At 37.8% G+C, this 15,324-nt stretch overlaps 2 protein-coding genes across 4 annotated transcripts in view; one reads left to right on the top strand and one right to left on the bottom strand.

The window, feature by feature from the left end:
* pdgfab (platelet-derived growth factor alpha polypeptide b) overlaps positions 1–15,324 on the top strand; it is a 679,118-nt gene that overhangs the window by 215,470 nt on the left and 448,324 nt on the right. The gene's annotated exons all lie outside the window — the stretch shown is intronic.
* On the bottom strand, positions 4,701–11,245 carry cyp2k21 (cytochrome P450, family 2, subfamily k, polypeptide 21). Of its 3 annotated transcripts, none has more exons than XM_087243994.1 (9): positions 11,033–11,245; positions 10,083–10,950; positions 8,476–8,625; positions 8,237–8,397; positions 7,950–8,129; positions 7,648–7,789; positions 7,380–7,564; positions 7,148–7,289; positions 4,701–6,332 (listed from the first exon to the last, which is right to left on the bottom strand). In XM_087243994.1, exons 3-9 carry the CDS (start codon positions 8,588–8,590, stop codon positions 6,145–6,147), a joined length of 1,113 nt encoding a protein of 370 aa, XP_087100120.1. In that variant the 5' UTR covers positions 8,591–8,625; positions 10,083–10,950; positions 11,033–11,245; the 3' UTR covers positions 4,701–6,144. The 3 variants fall into 3 exon arrangements, with proteins under 3 accessions (XP_087100120.1, XP_087100118.1, XP_087100119.1); XM_087243992.1 differs by having other exon boundaries at positions 10,788–10,950; XM_087243993.1 differs by lacking the exon at positions 7,950–8,129 and having other exon boundaries at positions 10,788–10,950.

The following is a 15,324-nucleotide window of genomic DNA, read 5'->3' as shown; positions in this document are numbered from 1 at the left end:
AGCTAGCAAAATTCATGTGGCTCATATCCGGCCCACATACCGAATGGAATGATGGCACTTGGGCCGTCCGCTCCTGATTGCCAGATCTGGGCAACAGTTAAGCCATAGCAATATCACATATCAGCCAGAATTCAACCAAATGAACCAGAACTGACCCTATTCTAGGCCACAGTTTGCTTTTATTCCGGCCCAGATCTAGCCCACACCAGACACTCACATCTGGACCACATACTGAATGTAATGATGGCTCTAGGGCGGTCCGCTTCTGTTTGTCAAATCTGGGACACAAATAAATAAAAGCAATACCACGTATTAGCCAGAAACCAACCAAATGAACCAGAACTGACTCTATTTCGGGCCACAGTTTGCTTTTATTCTGGCCCAGATCTGGCCTATTACTTCTAATAATGGATTAAACATTGGTAAGCATAAGTGAACTATATTATTTCATCTCAGGTTGTGCCTCACTTCATTTTGTTTGCAATGATGAACAAACTTTTCAAGCAAAGTTCTTAAAAGTTACAGCAGCTCAAAAGAAAATTTATATTAAGAGGTTCAGAGCTATGAGCCCAACTAAAGCAAACACTTTTCTCCATGATGGTGACTTTAGTCTATGTGGTCCACATACGTTTTAAGATAACTGGGTCACATTTGCCATATCTCATCTGGGCCGCTTTAAGTTTACAGCCTCATTAGCCTGAGCTAACTGTGCCCAATATTTGCCAAACATGGCCCGTATTTGTTTTAGGATAACTGGGCCACATTTGCCATATCTTCTCTGGGCCACTATAGGCTCAAATCCACATTAGCCATAGCTTACTGTGCTGAATATTTGCCAAAAGTGGCCCACATATATTTTAAAAGAACTGGGCCACATTTGCCATATTTTCTCTGGATCACATTAGGCTCACAGCCGCAACAGCCAGAGCTTACTGTGCCAAATATTTGCCAAAAGTGGCCCACATATGTTTTAAGATAACTGGGCCACATTTGCACCTACACGTGTGAGCCACTTTAGGTTTAGACCCAGATTACCCTTAAATAACTATGCCACATTTTTGCCAATTGTGGCTCACATTGTCACATCCGTCAGTGACCACCTGAGGGCGCTGTAGTGCACTAGGACTTGTAGGCATTACAGCGTACCAGGAAAAGAACTACATTCTCATACATACCATGTGGATACAACGGAACACCTACACTGACCTGTCATCACATCTGTTTTGTGTTACCAATGATTATCTGGACTATTTATACAACCATTTCACCTCTGTCTTGCATCGCGTCGTTTGTACTCCTTGTCCGAGTATCGAGTAAGTCCAAGATTCCGAGTTTGTTATTCTGATCCTGTTCTTGTATTTTGCATTAGTCTAGTTCGCGTGTCATTTGTCTAGTCTGTTTTCTAATTAGGTTTAGTTGTTTGAGTTTGTTATTCCTGAGCCTCGTCTCTGATTTAGTTTCTGGTTTTGTCGTTTATTTGTTACTTTGTATTCTTATCACCTTGTTGGTTGCACTGTAAATAAATAATCTGCACTTGGATCCGCACCTTTTTGTTTCTTGTTTTGATCACGCTAAAACGTGACACACATTTGTCCTCTGTCATTTGGGCCAAATTTATCATTTTTTACACGGGTCACATTGGGCTCACATGCAAATTACATTTTGCCATAAGGCCCAATGGCCCATATATGAATTAAAATCTTTGGCCCTCTTTGCCATTGTACAGATGGGCCACTTCAGGCTCACATTCATTTTGTCTGGGCCAAAGGAATACCACCAGTGCCACATAACTGTCTAAAGTGGCTCACATTCGTAGGCTATCTAAGTATAAAACTACAATTCTGAACGAAAAGCTGTTATATCTAAAACATTTTCAGTTATGTAGCAAACAAAACCTGCCATAATGTGCAATATTTCATGCATGCAAGCATCGCTGGTCTCACTCTCTCACACACTTTGGCCTAAAGCGACCACTGTATACTGTAATTTTACACTTCTTACTAAGCCATACATGCATGCTATTTCAGACTGAATATTCAAAGCAACATGGTAAACAGTGTAGGAAGCGCGTTACATGTTGTCATCGTACAATAATTAACCAATGTGAATATAAAACCAACCCCATCTCTGTAAAGCAGGCTAGGCAGAATAGCGCTGTTTACTGATGTTTTGTTGTCACATCAATCTTTCGCCGGAAAATTTCAGTGGCTGAACAACACTTCTGTGCATATAACCCATTCATAACAACAACCTCTACATCAGCTTAGCGTGACTAAAACTGAACATCACCTGTCTAAAAGAAATACTTCAGCAATGAAGGAGAGGGGGTTTGGGGTGTGGTGGGCGTTATAGTTTATAGTTTGGCCTAAATTGACTCATGTAACGTTAGCTTAATTCATCATTGAATATGAGCAGCCATTTTCAAGAAGCTGCATTTAAAGACACCATCACATTAGAAACATTTAGTGGAGAAAAATGTCATTTGCCAATAATTTAGCAAAGTTTGGACAACTGTTTGCTGAAATTACTTAAGCAGCATTATTTCTGCTCAGCATAGCACAATTGTGTGCTTCAACTCAATTCCTAAATTCTACAATGTATTCAATGTTGAAATGCACTTCTTCATATAACTGTTTTTGTCTTGGGTTTGACTGCAAATCATCAGAGTAATTCCTTGGGTTTCATCATAAGATTCTCCTCACGAAAGTATACGATCCTTCTTACCAGATATCTGTCAAACGCAATGCTAAAAACGCATATTTGTTTCCATTACCAATTTAATACGGTAAAATGTGTTTCAGGTCCTGGTGTCTGTGTGCCCTTTTTTTGACCTATGGAGCCAATAAAAGCAAAAAAAAAAAAAAAAAAAAACACAACTGCAAAGTGTCCAACTTTGGCCAGTTTTTTTTTTTTTTTTTCAGTTTTTTTTTTTTTTTTTTCGGAGCTTCTCACTTTTAAACTTATAGGTAATGAATGGTGGAGGGAGCTTTTCTGAAACAAAATAAATATTTTAAAAGATCCATGGGAATAATGATGTGCTTACAAAAGCATGTACTGCATGTATGTGACACCCTGCAGTGAATCGTTAGGCTAAAACATGACAGGTTTGTTATTTAAACAGTACAGACATATACAATTGCGTGATTTAAAGTTGCCTTTTGGTTTATATATGCACTAAATATTATAATGTTATCTATTTGTAAAAATAGACAGTAAAAAAAACAAGCTGGTCTAAACTGATGTACAATATAATTACCACTATTTAACAAGAGCCCATTTAAAACTAAAATGAAAATAAATATGATTTAATCATGCAATGTAATTAATTATTGACAACAAAATGTAAATATTTACATTCATTCATTCATTCATTTTCCTTTGGCTTAGTCACTTATTTTTCAGGGGTCGCCACAGCCGAATGAACTGCCAAATTTTCCAGAATACGTTTTACACAGTAGATGCTCATCCAGCTGCAACCCAGGACACATCCACATTTACACACTTATACACTATGACCAATTTAGTTTATTCAATTCACCTACAGTATACCGCATGCCTTTGGACTGTTAGGGAAATCAGAGCAGCCGGAGGAAACCAACGGGAACACGGGCAGAACATTCAAACTCCACACAGATATGCCAACACGGTGGTATATACAGAAGCATGCAGAAGGACTTTTAATTTGTCAGTAATCTGGGTCAAACGCTTCCAGTGAACTGTACGCCGTTATAAAATTGGCACGTGTGCTTTCTTAACAAAAATCAACGATCTTCACTGCCTAAATGATATACGCTCTAAAGTGGGTCTCCGAATGTACAATAAACACTGCATTAAATTACATTTTTCAGCACCATGTCTTTAAAGCATTTAAATTTATTTTACTTCAGTTTTTCTAATGGCATTTCTGTGCTCGCCTGCTGATCAGCGTGGCTTTTTATCTCGCTTGAGGCTTCAACAACTAAATGAATGCTGAAGTCTATTTAACTGATTGTATCGTAATTATCTTACAAAATCGATGCTGTAAAAGCAAGTGTATGAACTTGAAAAAGTCACATTAACCGTTCACCGGAAGTATATCGGTATAGGAAGAAACACTAGCTCTGCATGTATCCTACTAATCCAGCCAGGACTTGAACCGGCAATCTTTTTGCTGTGAGGTGACAGTGCTAACCAATTAGCCACTGTGTCGCCTAAATATTTACAAATAATTCATAAAAAAATGATAAACTTAATATAACAACGGATGTGAAAATGAAAGCACAAATAAATGCTGGAATTGCTCAATCATTTTTAGTTGGTTTACGAAGGTTTCACGCGTCTTCTAACAAGTGTTATGGATCACATACTGTATGAATATTTTTCGATAGCTTTTATTAGCTTCAACCTGTTAAATTGACTGCCGAGTTCTACAGCTTTTTACACACTTTGCTTTCGCTCTTCCATTGCTGGTCACCTTCAGATTTCCTACTTATGCATTTAGCAGAAGCATTTATATAAAGCAACCTAAAATATAAAAATATCCAGAATATTAAAAATATATATAATATCAATATCAATAATATCACCTTTAATATCAAGGTTTATTTTTGCTACTGAAACTTCATGACTTTTTCAAGACTTTTCTAGAACTTTCAAGCATATTTTTATGATGTAATGTTTCATGTAATATCTACATACATGGTAAATAATAAGAAAAATGATGACGTTCAAATTTATTACAGCATATCACAGAACACGCAACAAACCATTTTGTTTAAATTTAACATTATTAATATTGTTAAGATTTTGATCATGCTTACACAGCACTAACAATGTGAGAGCAAGTTTTTGGGACAGAAAATAAGTAAAGACAACTAACCTATAGTCAAGTTAGAGCTGCACGATATATCATTTCAGCATCGATATCGCAATCCGCAAGTCACATCGCAGGATAAGCAATGGTGGGATTATAATCATAATGGAGTAAAAGTTTATCATCTGCATGCATTTTTAAAGAGACACCCTTCACTTGTTTCAAAAATGTTGAGTTTTCTTTTTCTTTTTTTTTAATGAACACATAAAAAATACAAAAAGAATTGACACAAGTGAAGTGTGAGTAAATAGTCAGTATATTTTAATCTTTGAGTAAACTGTCCCTTTAAGGCCTGTGACTGTGTGAACATTTCATTATTTCAAATTTTAAAACATCCGGCCACAAGAAATGTTTTGTAACTTTAATAAAGATTAAATAACACACAATGAAGACTATGCAGTGGTGATTATTCAATATCTGTACCTGAATAGTGAATACCCGAAAACTAGAATTCACTTTTATCTTCACTATATTTTATTTACCCATGCTTGTGATTTATTTGTTATATATTGTTAGAGAACCACTCCTCTAACTAACACAAAACAAGGAAAACAAAACAAGGAAAACGCGCTGTAATGCTACTTTACAGTGAACAAGACTCAGCAACATGTGTGTGGAAAAGAGGGATTTAAATAGTCCAAATAATCAATGTGTGAGTGTCTTCAGCTGTGAGAGTGCAATCAGTGTGGATTTGGAACCGGTTGTGTGTGAGTGTGTGTGGCATGACTGGGTGTTGTAGTCCCTAACATGGCAGATATGTTGTTCAAGGAGTGTGAATGTTTGTGTGTGAATGTTTACCAGCGACATCTGGTGGTTGTTCGCTGGTGAACATGACAATCGTGCAGCCCTAATTTAAGTATACAGATATTTGTTAAACAAATTGACTTTTTCAAACCTTTGTGGGTTTTTCTGTTTTTCCATGACTTTTCCAGGCTTTCCATGACCGTATAAACCCTGTAATATGCAATGACAAGTTTATAAAATAACAAGGAAACAAGCTATTTATAGGCCTGCAAGTGGAGCTTTGCAGTCTAGTATTGCTTCCAAAATCAAACAATCTGCAACTTTATTTATCGATATGTAAATGTTTCTCAAAATGTTTAGTGCATATTGAAGGATTATACTTAGAGTCTTTTAAAACAAAAGGTTCAGTAATTGGTTCCACCTTTTGCTGATTACAGTACATTTTTTTCAAAAAGTAAAACAAGTGCAAACAGCTCCCAAATCATACTGAAAAGAGCTGTTGTTTTGTTTTTGTATGTTGTTCTAATGGCCACTTATATTTTCTTGGATCAGGAGCGTCTGATTGCACACAGCTTGTGTGGAGATGGGTTCAACGTGATTCCAACAATTCCTTTGAGATCCAGCTCATCTTCAGACACTCCAGGTGGAGTTGTGAAGCGATAGCTCTGAAGGAGAGACGTGAAGAACAGGAAGAGCTCCATCCTGGCCAAACTCTCTCCCAGACAAACCCTGCGCCCTGAGAAAGAGAGAGGCTGTTCAACTGGCTATATTGGTATGGATCATGGATTTAAAACACTAGTTAATAGGATATATTTTCTTCAGCATCCTAAAGGCATCAGCTGTTGGCATTAGTTATGTCCAAGTATCAAACCAAAAGTTTAAAATGACTAAATTTGTATTTAAATTACTGTACATGAGTTAAACGTACCGTACAGAAAATATCTATTTTTCAAGCCCATCAGTTTACTGACATAACCTTGCCAGTTATTACCTCAGTAGCTTGGTGGGAAGGTCCAAACTCTCTCACTGATTTTCTGTCATCGGCAGCAAGTGTGTTGCCAGGTGGTGACAATGGCACAAATTTGCAGTACAGATTTAATGCAACATAGCACTCGTTGGCTTAAAAACAGGGTATCGTTTGGTCGTTCAGCCAGTCAGTCAGATGGACAGTCGCTCCACAGCGGCCTCCAGCGGCTTTTCACGCGAGAACAGCGCAGGCGCGAACGGCGCGCGCTCCTGAGAGGCGCTCGAGACGCGAAAAGGCGCGCACAGCGGCCTCTCGCGGATCCGCGAAAACAAAAACTGCTCGAATACGTACCACCCGGGACGTATTTCGCGGTCTGCAGAAACGTCCGCGGGGCTACGTTTCCACAATGAGCCCGGGTGGCTAAATTTAAGTGAAGCTCCTGATGCCGTGATCAGATTCTTATTGTTATGTTGACAGATTTTTACAGAAAACATACTGTATTGTATACTTTACTTAGCGCAGAGTATTCTTTGCTCTTCAAAAAATTAAGAACACGTAGTTTTCATATTCACATTTCACTGTACCTGCAGAAAAGGGCATGAAAGCATCTCTTCTGACGAACTGGCCCTTCTCATCAAGGAAGTGTTCTGGGTAAAAGCTGTTTGGTTTCTCCCATTCACTTTCATCCTTCAGAACAGACGTCAGCAGAGGAACAACTGTAGTTCCCTAGAATAATGGAGAAATGTTTAAAACCTTGATGTCCTGAACATGATTTGTCTTATCCATGATTTATATGCATTTATTCTTCTGGCTGACCTTCTTGATGAAGTATCCATTGAAGGTAATGTCACTGGTAGTTCTATGTGGAAGACTCAACGGCACAATGTTGGCCAGTCTCTGAATTTCATGAATGACAGCATCTGTATATGGTAATTTCTTCCTGTCTTCCACCACTGGTTGACGTCCACCAATCACTCTGTCAATCTCCTCTTGAACTCGATCTGCACACAAATGCAACACATATTTGGTGCTTTGGTCCTTGTGATTGATATTGGGGAAAAACTCTTTATATAACAGTTTTTACCTTGAATGTGGGGGTATTTAGCCATGAGCATCAGACCCCAGCGCAGAGTTGTTCCTGTGGTGTCAGTACCAGCTATAAATAAATTTGTCACTGTCATCATTAGATTTTCCTCATGAAAGTATGAATCCTTCTTGCCAGATTTCTGTCAAATGCAATCCACAAACCAGTTATATACTCCATCTATTATACTAAATTAATGAGCTAAAATACTCAGTGGCTATCAAGTCAATCAGATCTTTAGTAAATTGCAAACTTAAATTTCTGATTATTTCAGTGAAAGCTACCATTACAAATTTCCATACCTCATCGCTCAGTTTGCGGATGAGAAAGGAGTCAACAAAGCCTCTGGGGTCATTTGGATTCAGAGTCTCCAGAAGAGCAGTGATCAACTTTGTCATCTGGACTCTACTTTGGATAATATTTTCAACAATAATCCTTTTGTTTTTCAGAAATGGACCCAACCAGGGAAATATATCGTAAAGCTAGAAATGCACATTCAGAGACACAAGAAAGAGGAAATGCCAAGTGATAGATATTCTCCAGAAATGATTTTAAAAAACAGCCTACAATATTAGTTGGTTAAACTCACCCACATGGAAATTGATCCGCCAACCCGAACATTTTCATTTGCTCGGTCAACCATTTCTGTGAATTGAGGGTCTGTGTATTCAAATCTGCTTCCGTACACAATAGACGAGATGATGTTTGACACAGCGTAGTTCACAGGCTGAGTTGTGTCAAAGGGCTTCCCTGTCAAGAAAAAAAACACCAAACCGTTTCACACTGGACCTTATAAACCAAGAGCAGATGTTCATCTTTGTCTTGTACCTTCAAACTTATCAAATTCTCCTTTGAGATGATGAATTTCTTCAATGATTTTCTCTTCACTTCCTCTTTTGCCCATCCCAAAGTCCCGCAGGTTGCTGAGAGCGAAGCGTCGCATCTCTTTCCAGTTCTCTCCATTGGAAAAGAGGATTCCTGATCCACACAAAAGCATTCCACTGTGAGTCTCAGTAACAACATCAGTAGAAAAGCATGACTTTGGGCTCTATATTTCGCATGGTCTAACAGGGTTGAGCTTATTCTCTTAATGATTTATAGGTGTGTTTTGAGAATCAACCAATCAGAGTCTCATCTCCCATTCCCTTTAAGAGTCAGTTGTGCCGTGCCATAGCGCATTTGCTATTTACATGGCGGACTTTGTAAGTGTTAAAACTGAACGCTTTACTAGCAAGAAAACAGTTAGAGCATCTACAGCGCGAGACAAGATAAGGCCTCCTCATTTTCTGAGAGGGGCCTGGCTGCAGACCTGGTGCAGTGCAATCTTGGCTGCATCCAACGCTTTTTAATGTTCTCACCTACCCCCACCCCTAACCCTACCCGTCACAGTGACGTCACTCACTCCATTGAGTGCATTGTGTCTGACATTGCATCGCTGAGTGATGCAATCTCAGCTTGCGTCATAAAGGCTGCATCCAGATACTATTGCATTTTCTACTTTCACTTTCACTCTCATGGATAGCGAAACGTGTTGTACGCACAGACATCCATCAACCTTAATTAATTCAGCTTATGAAGCGCAAAGATTGTTTCAAATATATTTCTAAATTCAGCTCTAATATCCAGCAAACAAATAAATGAGCAATAATAATGAAGTGTGTTCAAAAAACTGAGTTATATCCAAATGCACATGCTGTGCCCTTATAGGGTCTAAAACCTGACAGGTAGGCAAATCTAAGCTTTTTTTTTTTTAATAAAACAAATATAAATATGCATATAATAAATAATACTGCTAATAATACTAACAACTTTACAAAAGCAAATTGTTATGAATAGACTACAAAAGCCCCTCGAGATGAAGAAGGCATGGAGGCAGTGGTTTTTATATTGATGTAGGCTAGAAAATAATATGTTTTGTCATATTTTAATCCTTAAATTATACCTTCATTTGTGAAGGTATTTGGGTATTGCTGTACATCCTGTGTGTATTAAGCAATGTGTAAGCAAGGCGCACACCTAACGTGCTCTGTGCTGGACTTACAGTAAGACCAGCTTTGATGTGGTCTATTCTGCAGTCGATTATAGTTCCTCAAAACAGCAACGCACCAGCAATGCGCCTTAATACGCCTCCTTTTTTAGACCAGATTGCCTATGAGTGCACATATGAGCGCAAATGCATTTGCTATTTAAACAACGTGGTGCAAAACATCAAAATGTCTCATCTGAAACTAGCCAACAACAATTGCATCGAGCCTTGCGCCGGGTGTATGATAGGGCCCTTTTAAAAAGTAAAAATAATACTTTTTTTTTTGAGGTATTCAGCTTGCTAATCATCTTTGAATGTGAGGTTAAAAACAGACTGGTCAATCACCTCTTATACAGTAAATTACATTAAAACAATTTTTTTTTTTTACCAACTACTGTTGGGAACTTACACATACTGTCACCGACTCGCTCCCAGTCATTCCCTTCGATGGCCAGCAGAGGTCACCATCACCGGACTACTGACATTACGTCATCCTCAGATACTGATTGCCACACACCTGCAGCACATCTCCTTGATCGCCACACACTCACATATTATCAGCACACACACACACACCTCAGTGCGAAGTCTTGTTCTGCCTCATCAAACACTACTGAGCCTCCTTGCCTGCTTTCCCCGTTGCTAAACCGGACTGTATATCGACCTTGCCTTGCCTGCCACCTGTCTCGAACCCAGCCTGAATACCGACCTTGATCCTAGCCGCCTGCCTCCGACCCATGCCTGCTATATCACTCTGTGTTTGCCTGCCGTCAGCCTATCGACCTAATACAACTGTGTTTTATGCGAGTTCGCACACTAGTACCATCTGTGTGCTCTTTATTAAACTGTGTTTAATAAATATACTGCAAATGGATCCCTCTGTGTCAGACCCTTCGTTACACATACGTCTTGATTAAAAACATTTTCAAGCAAACAACCACATAACGCAAGACATTTTTTTTGTTTTTCATTGATTATAGTGGCAAATGCTAAATTGTATCAGTAGTTATGCCCATTTAGCACATTCACAGGCCTGTAGAGGCCATGAGAAACTGAAAACTTGTGCAACATGTTTGTTTTGCAAAATTGGTTTGAGGTAGAAAAAAAGTCCCACCATGTTCATCATTCATTATACTAAAACCTGGTCCAATTTCTCGATCACCAAACTCTTCTGCGTAGTTCACAAGCGCCTCTTTGACCGTTTTGTATCCAACTAGGACCACTGCTTTTTCAGGTCCCAAATACACTTGGAATACATTTCCATAGGTTTTGGAGAGCTGGAGGACAACAGAGGAGCATATTTACAAAGAAATCTTGAAATGATACGCTGCCATTCATTTCATTTGATTGAGCTCTCACCTTAAAAAATGTGTCGAAAGGTCTTGTGAGGTCAAGGGTCAGCAGGTTTCCCACCAGCGGTAGTGGTTTGGGTCCCGGTGGCTCTTTTCCTTCTTTCTGAGATTCAGATCCAGATGACACTAAATACAAAACCAGAAACAACAGCAAAGCACCCAGCAATGTGCCTGTGCTGGCAAACTGCAGAAGTGACTCGACAACAGCCATTTTCTCTCTGAGCTTCAAAAGTGATGAACAGAATATGGTTTTAGCTGATATATGAAGGACCTTGTTCGACCAAACAAAATAATAATCCGAGTTAATATTTACGTAGTTGGGACAGTGTCATCAGCATGTGTATAACACCCTGTAGTAAATCATTAACTTCTACAGCCTGTTAAAACAACAGGAAACTTGTTGAAAGTAATAGAAGTACAAATGTTGTTTTAAACTATTTTTGCACCGATGTTATTGTTTTATTATTGATTAAGACCGTTTATCCATACTGTATGTGAACTTATTATATTGATATTACCTACTTTTCTTAACAGACAAATAACAAGCTGCTCTTTACTGACACACAAAGATACTGTGACTTATCTATTTTAAAGCAGATAAACCTCCAGCAATATATTATACTACCCTTTTATGGTTTTATGAAAGCACCAATCTTGCTATATTAAAATGATAAGAGGTAAGGTTATAATTAAAAATGTTGATAATTCATTCATTCATTTTCTTGTCGGCTTAGTCCCTTTATTTATCCGGGGTTGCCACAGCGGAATGAACCGCCAACTTATCCAGCAAGTTTTTACGAAGCGAATGCCCTTCCAGCCGCAACCCATCTCTGGAAAACATCCACACACACACACACACACACTCATACACTATGGACAATTTAGCCAACCCAATTCACCTGTACCGCATGTCTTTGGACTGTGGGGGAAACCGGAGCACCCGGAGGAAACCCACGGGAAGGCAGGGAGAACATGCAAACTCGACACAGAAACGCCAACTGAGCCGAGGTTCGAACCAGCGACCCAGCGACCTTTTTGCTGTGAGGCGACAGCACTACCTACTGCCTAAATGTTGATAATTCTGATTCATTTTCCCACATGTGATTTAACATCGGTAAAGTGAATACAATGGCAAATCAGCGCTGTTTAAGAGCGCCATCAACAGGGAAATGGGCGTTTTTTTTACTATAACGAAATTTGGTATCGCAACAATTCTAATGTAGTGAAAGTATTAGTTCATTAACTCGAGTTTAATGAATGTCATCTAAAACGTGTGTTTGAGAAAGAAAACGTTAGCTGACTAGTGCCATTTCCCTTAACTAAGCTGAAAATGATGTCCAATATCCTTTTTTATGTTCACTATTTATTCAGAACGGACCTTTGAGTCACTCGGAAGGCAGTGAAAGGATAAATTTGTGTCGATTTCTTTTCGCTGATAAGATATACATCCAGGTACACAACATTCTAGTGTGACTCAGGCGAGACTTCCGGGTTTCTTCCCACCGCAGCCTCGATTTCACTGTTTAAAATGGTGATCGCGTGAAATCAGTCCATAATGTTGTCTCGTAGTAGGCTACGAAGAATGGTACATCTTAACTAAATGTATATCATTTTTAGGCCTTATCTGCATCCCAAATAGCACACTATACACTTATGCAATATTTAGTTGTGCACTTACACGCTCAACAGCAGAGTATGTATATATATATATATATATATATATATATATATATATATATATATATATATATATATATAAATTATATATAAATTATGTGTATATATATATATATATATATATATATATATATATAGTGTCGTCCAATAAATGACCAAACTGCCAAATAATACCTGCCATAAGTATAACAGCATTCACCATCGGGAGGCGCTATCATCACTCTTGTAGGAGAATTTTGCTTTCACTATCCAAAATAAATAAACTAATCCAACATGAGCGCCCGATAGCTCCATCGCTGAGCAAAGCACCAGTTGTTGAGTGCGTGAAGTGTCCAACATTCCACACTTCGTTTTACCGGTTGAATGAGTGCATCCTCCAGGTTATTAAAGTGCACTTATTATTTTTTAGAGTTTCAGTGTGAATTCAGTACTTACAATATTTATACTGCAACGTGGAGTAGAATAGTGCATAAGTATGCGATTTGGGACGCACCTCTTGTTTCCGAAGTATACCTTAAAGAGGATGCTTAACTTATGCCCTATGTACATCGTTGCAAACTGCTGTTCCCGGTGCTGAAATGATATAGATGGTAGAACTGTGAGGAGCCATTTACCTAATCAGTTCATATATAATTCTTGCTTATTTAGGAGATTAATAATGATATTAAATATTTAGGGTATTGAATTTGCTTCTAACTGAGGGCCATGTTTCATGTACTTTATACTTTCTCAACAAGTTGGGGAAGATAGTTTATAAAATATGATATTTAGTAATAAGCTCAGCATCTGTTAAGCAAAAAATTCTCAATACAATCATCAATACAACCAATACAACAATCATCTCTTTATTCTCAAGTCTCGAACCCTCATTAGTGAAATATGACTTCCTTCCTGCTGCTTTTAAATTAATCTTATAGCAGGTTTGGGGGTTTTAATATCAAGTGAATTAAATTTGACTAAAATGCAGGTATTTAATGTTTACAAATATAAACTTAAGTTTATGTTGAAGGAGGACAAGAAATGTTTATGGAAAATGTGCATAACACTGTAAACTGTGTTCATGGCCACAAGATTTGCATTGGACTGATGGGCAGCGCACTAAAAGCAACACGTGAACCATATACTGGATCTAGTGGGGGAAAAAAAGAGAAAAAGGAGCTGAAAGAAGTTAAATTTCAAGGCAGAACCGATCTTAATTATATTTTTATGAACACAGACGATCAATATTTTAAAGCTGTGTTGTTGTTATTATTATTATTAGCAGTAGTAGCCAAACTATTTTTACTGCTTCAGTCACGGTAGCCAGATGGTAAAATGTTTCTCTGCTTAAATATCCACATATAAATGGGTCCACAAAGGTGCCTGTGTTTTAATTTAGCACTGTACTGCTGCCACCAAACTTCCAATCAAAACAGTTCCCTTTAAATACACTCCAAAGCCTGGAAATCCCTAGTGTAATGACAAGTTGAATATTTGCTGGATTATTTGTGGGAAAATTGCGTAATCTGGGCAGAGCTTTGGGGGTGAGCCTACCTAAAGAGCGGTGGGGGTGAGTTGCACGCGACGTATTTGAAAAGCTGGGAGGGATGCGGTGGAGAGGGTTGTGCAACGTATTAAAGGACCGGGCTGGAGCGGCGCGATATCCGGGAAATTATTATTCATTTGTGGAATACTCATGCAACTTTCAGGAGACTTGGGATGTCTGAGATAGTTTCAAAAATATGCAGAGGAGATCAAAATTTGAAGATTTTATTAATTTTTTTACTCTTTATTATAGTCTGCACTGTCAACAGTGTTATACAAAATAGCCAAGGCACTTAAAATATCTTTATTTTGTGGAATACACAGTGGTCAGAATGACAGAACAGCAATACCTGCAGCACAAGGAAAGATTACATGTAAAATTTCTAAAGGTTACAGTAGTCAAAATATAATATAGTAATAGTAATATAGTAGTCAAATAATATAGTAATCAATATAATATATATAATATAATATATATATATATATATATATATATATATATATATATATATATATATATATATATATATAAAATTATATAGTAATCAAATAATCAAGGAGCAGAGAGTGTTGATGCTCTTACTTTAAATGACTAGCCAGTACCAACTACTAGTCCCACAGATCATCACTAGTTTCTTGATCAGCACTATTTCAGTCTCCTCATTAGGGATGGGTATGGTTAAGGTTTAACAGTATTACTACTTTTATCGATATCACTTTCGTACTTTAACGCTTCTCTTATTTGTACTTTTTGTTGAGTTTTTTTTTTTTAGAAAAAAAACAAAAACAAATTGAACAGAATTAACACTTTATTTTAATGTGAAATAAACCAAAACCAATAATTGTAAAACAATTTTTTTTCCTGTAAAAGAATGTACAATGGTTTGAAGGAAAATGATTCAGTTTTTAACCTTTTGTCTTCTGGAGACAAGTCAACATGTTTGCCCTTTTATGGCAGAAGTCGGGATCTTGGTTTCTTGTGCTTCCTACAGCTGAAAAACACCCTTTTTAATTGCAAATTCCAGTTAAATAATCAGATAATGTTTATAATTTTTCATTAAACACATTCACATAAATGAGTCACCGGTGTTTTGGGAG

This window comes from Danio rerio, chromosome 3, assembly GCF_052040795.2.
Source record: "Danio rerio strain M-AB ecotype USA chromosome 3, GRCz13ab, whole genome shotgun sequence".
NCBI lineage: Eukaryota > Metazoa > Chordata > Actinopteri > Cypriniformes > Danionidae > Danio > Danio rerio.
The sequence above is the reverse complement of the archived record's forward strand: the minus strand, read 5'-3'. Positions and strand labels throughout refer to the sequence as shown.

Coding starts and splice junctions, on each gene's coding strand:
- cyp2k21 (XM_087243992.1), bottom strand. CDS start 11,236: ATGGCTGTTGTCGAGTCACTTCTGCAGTTTGCCAGCACAGGCACATTG. Junction 8,398..8,475: donor AGAATTTGATAAGTTTGAAG/GTACAAGACAAA, acceptor TTTTCTTGACAG/GGAAGCCCTTTGACACAACT. Junction 7,290..7,379: donor ATGGATACTTCATCAAGAAG/GTCAGCCAGAAG, acceptor CCATTATTCTAG/GGAACTACAGTTGTTCCTCT.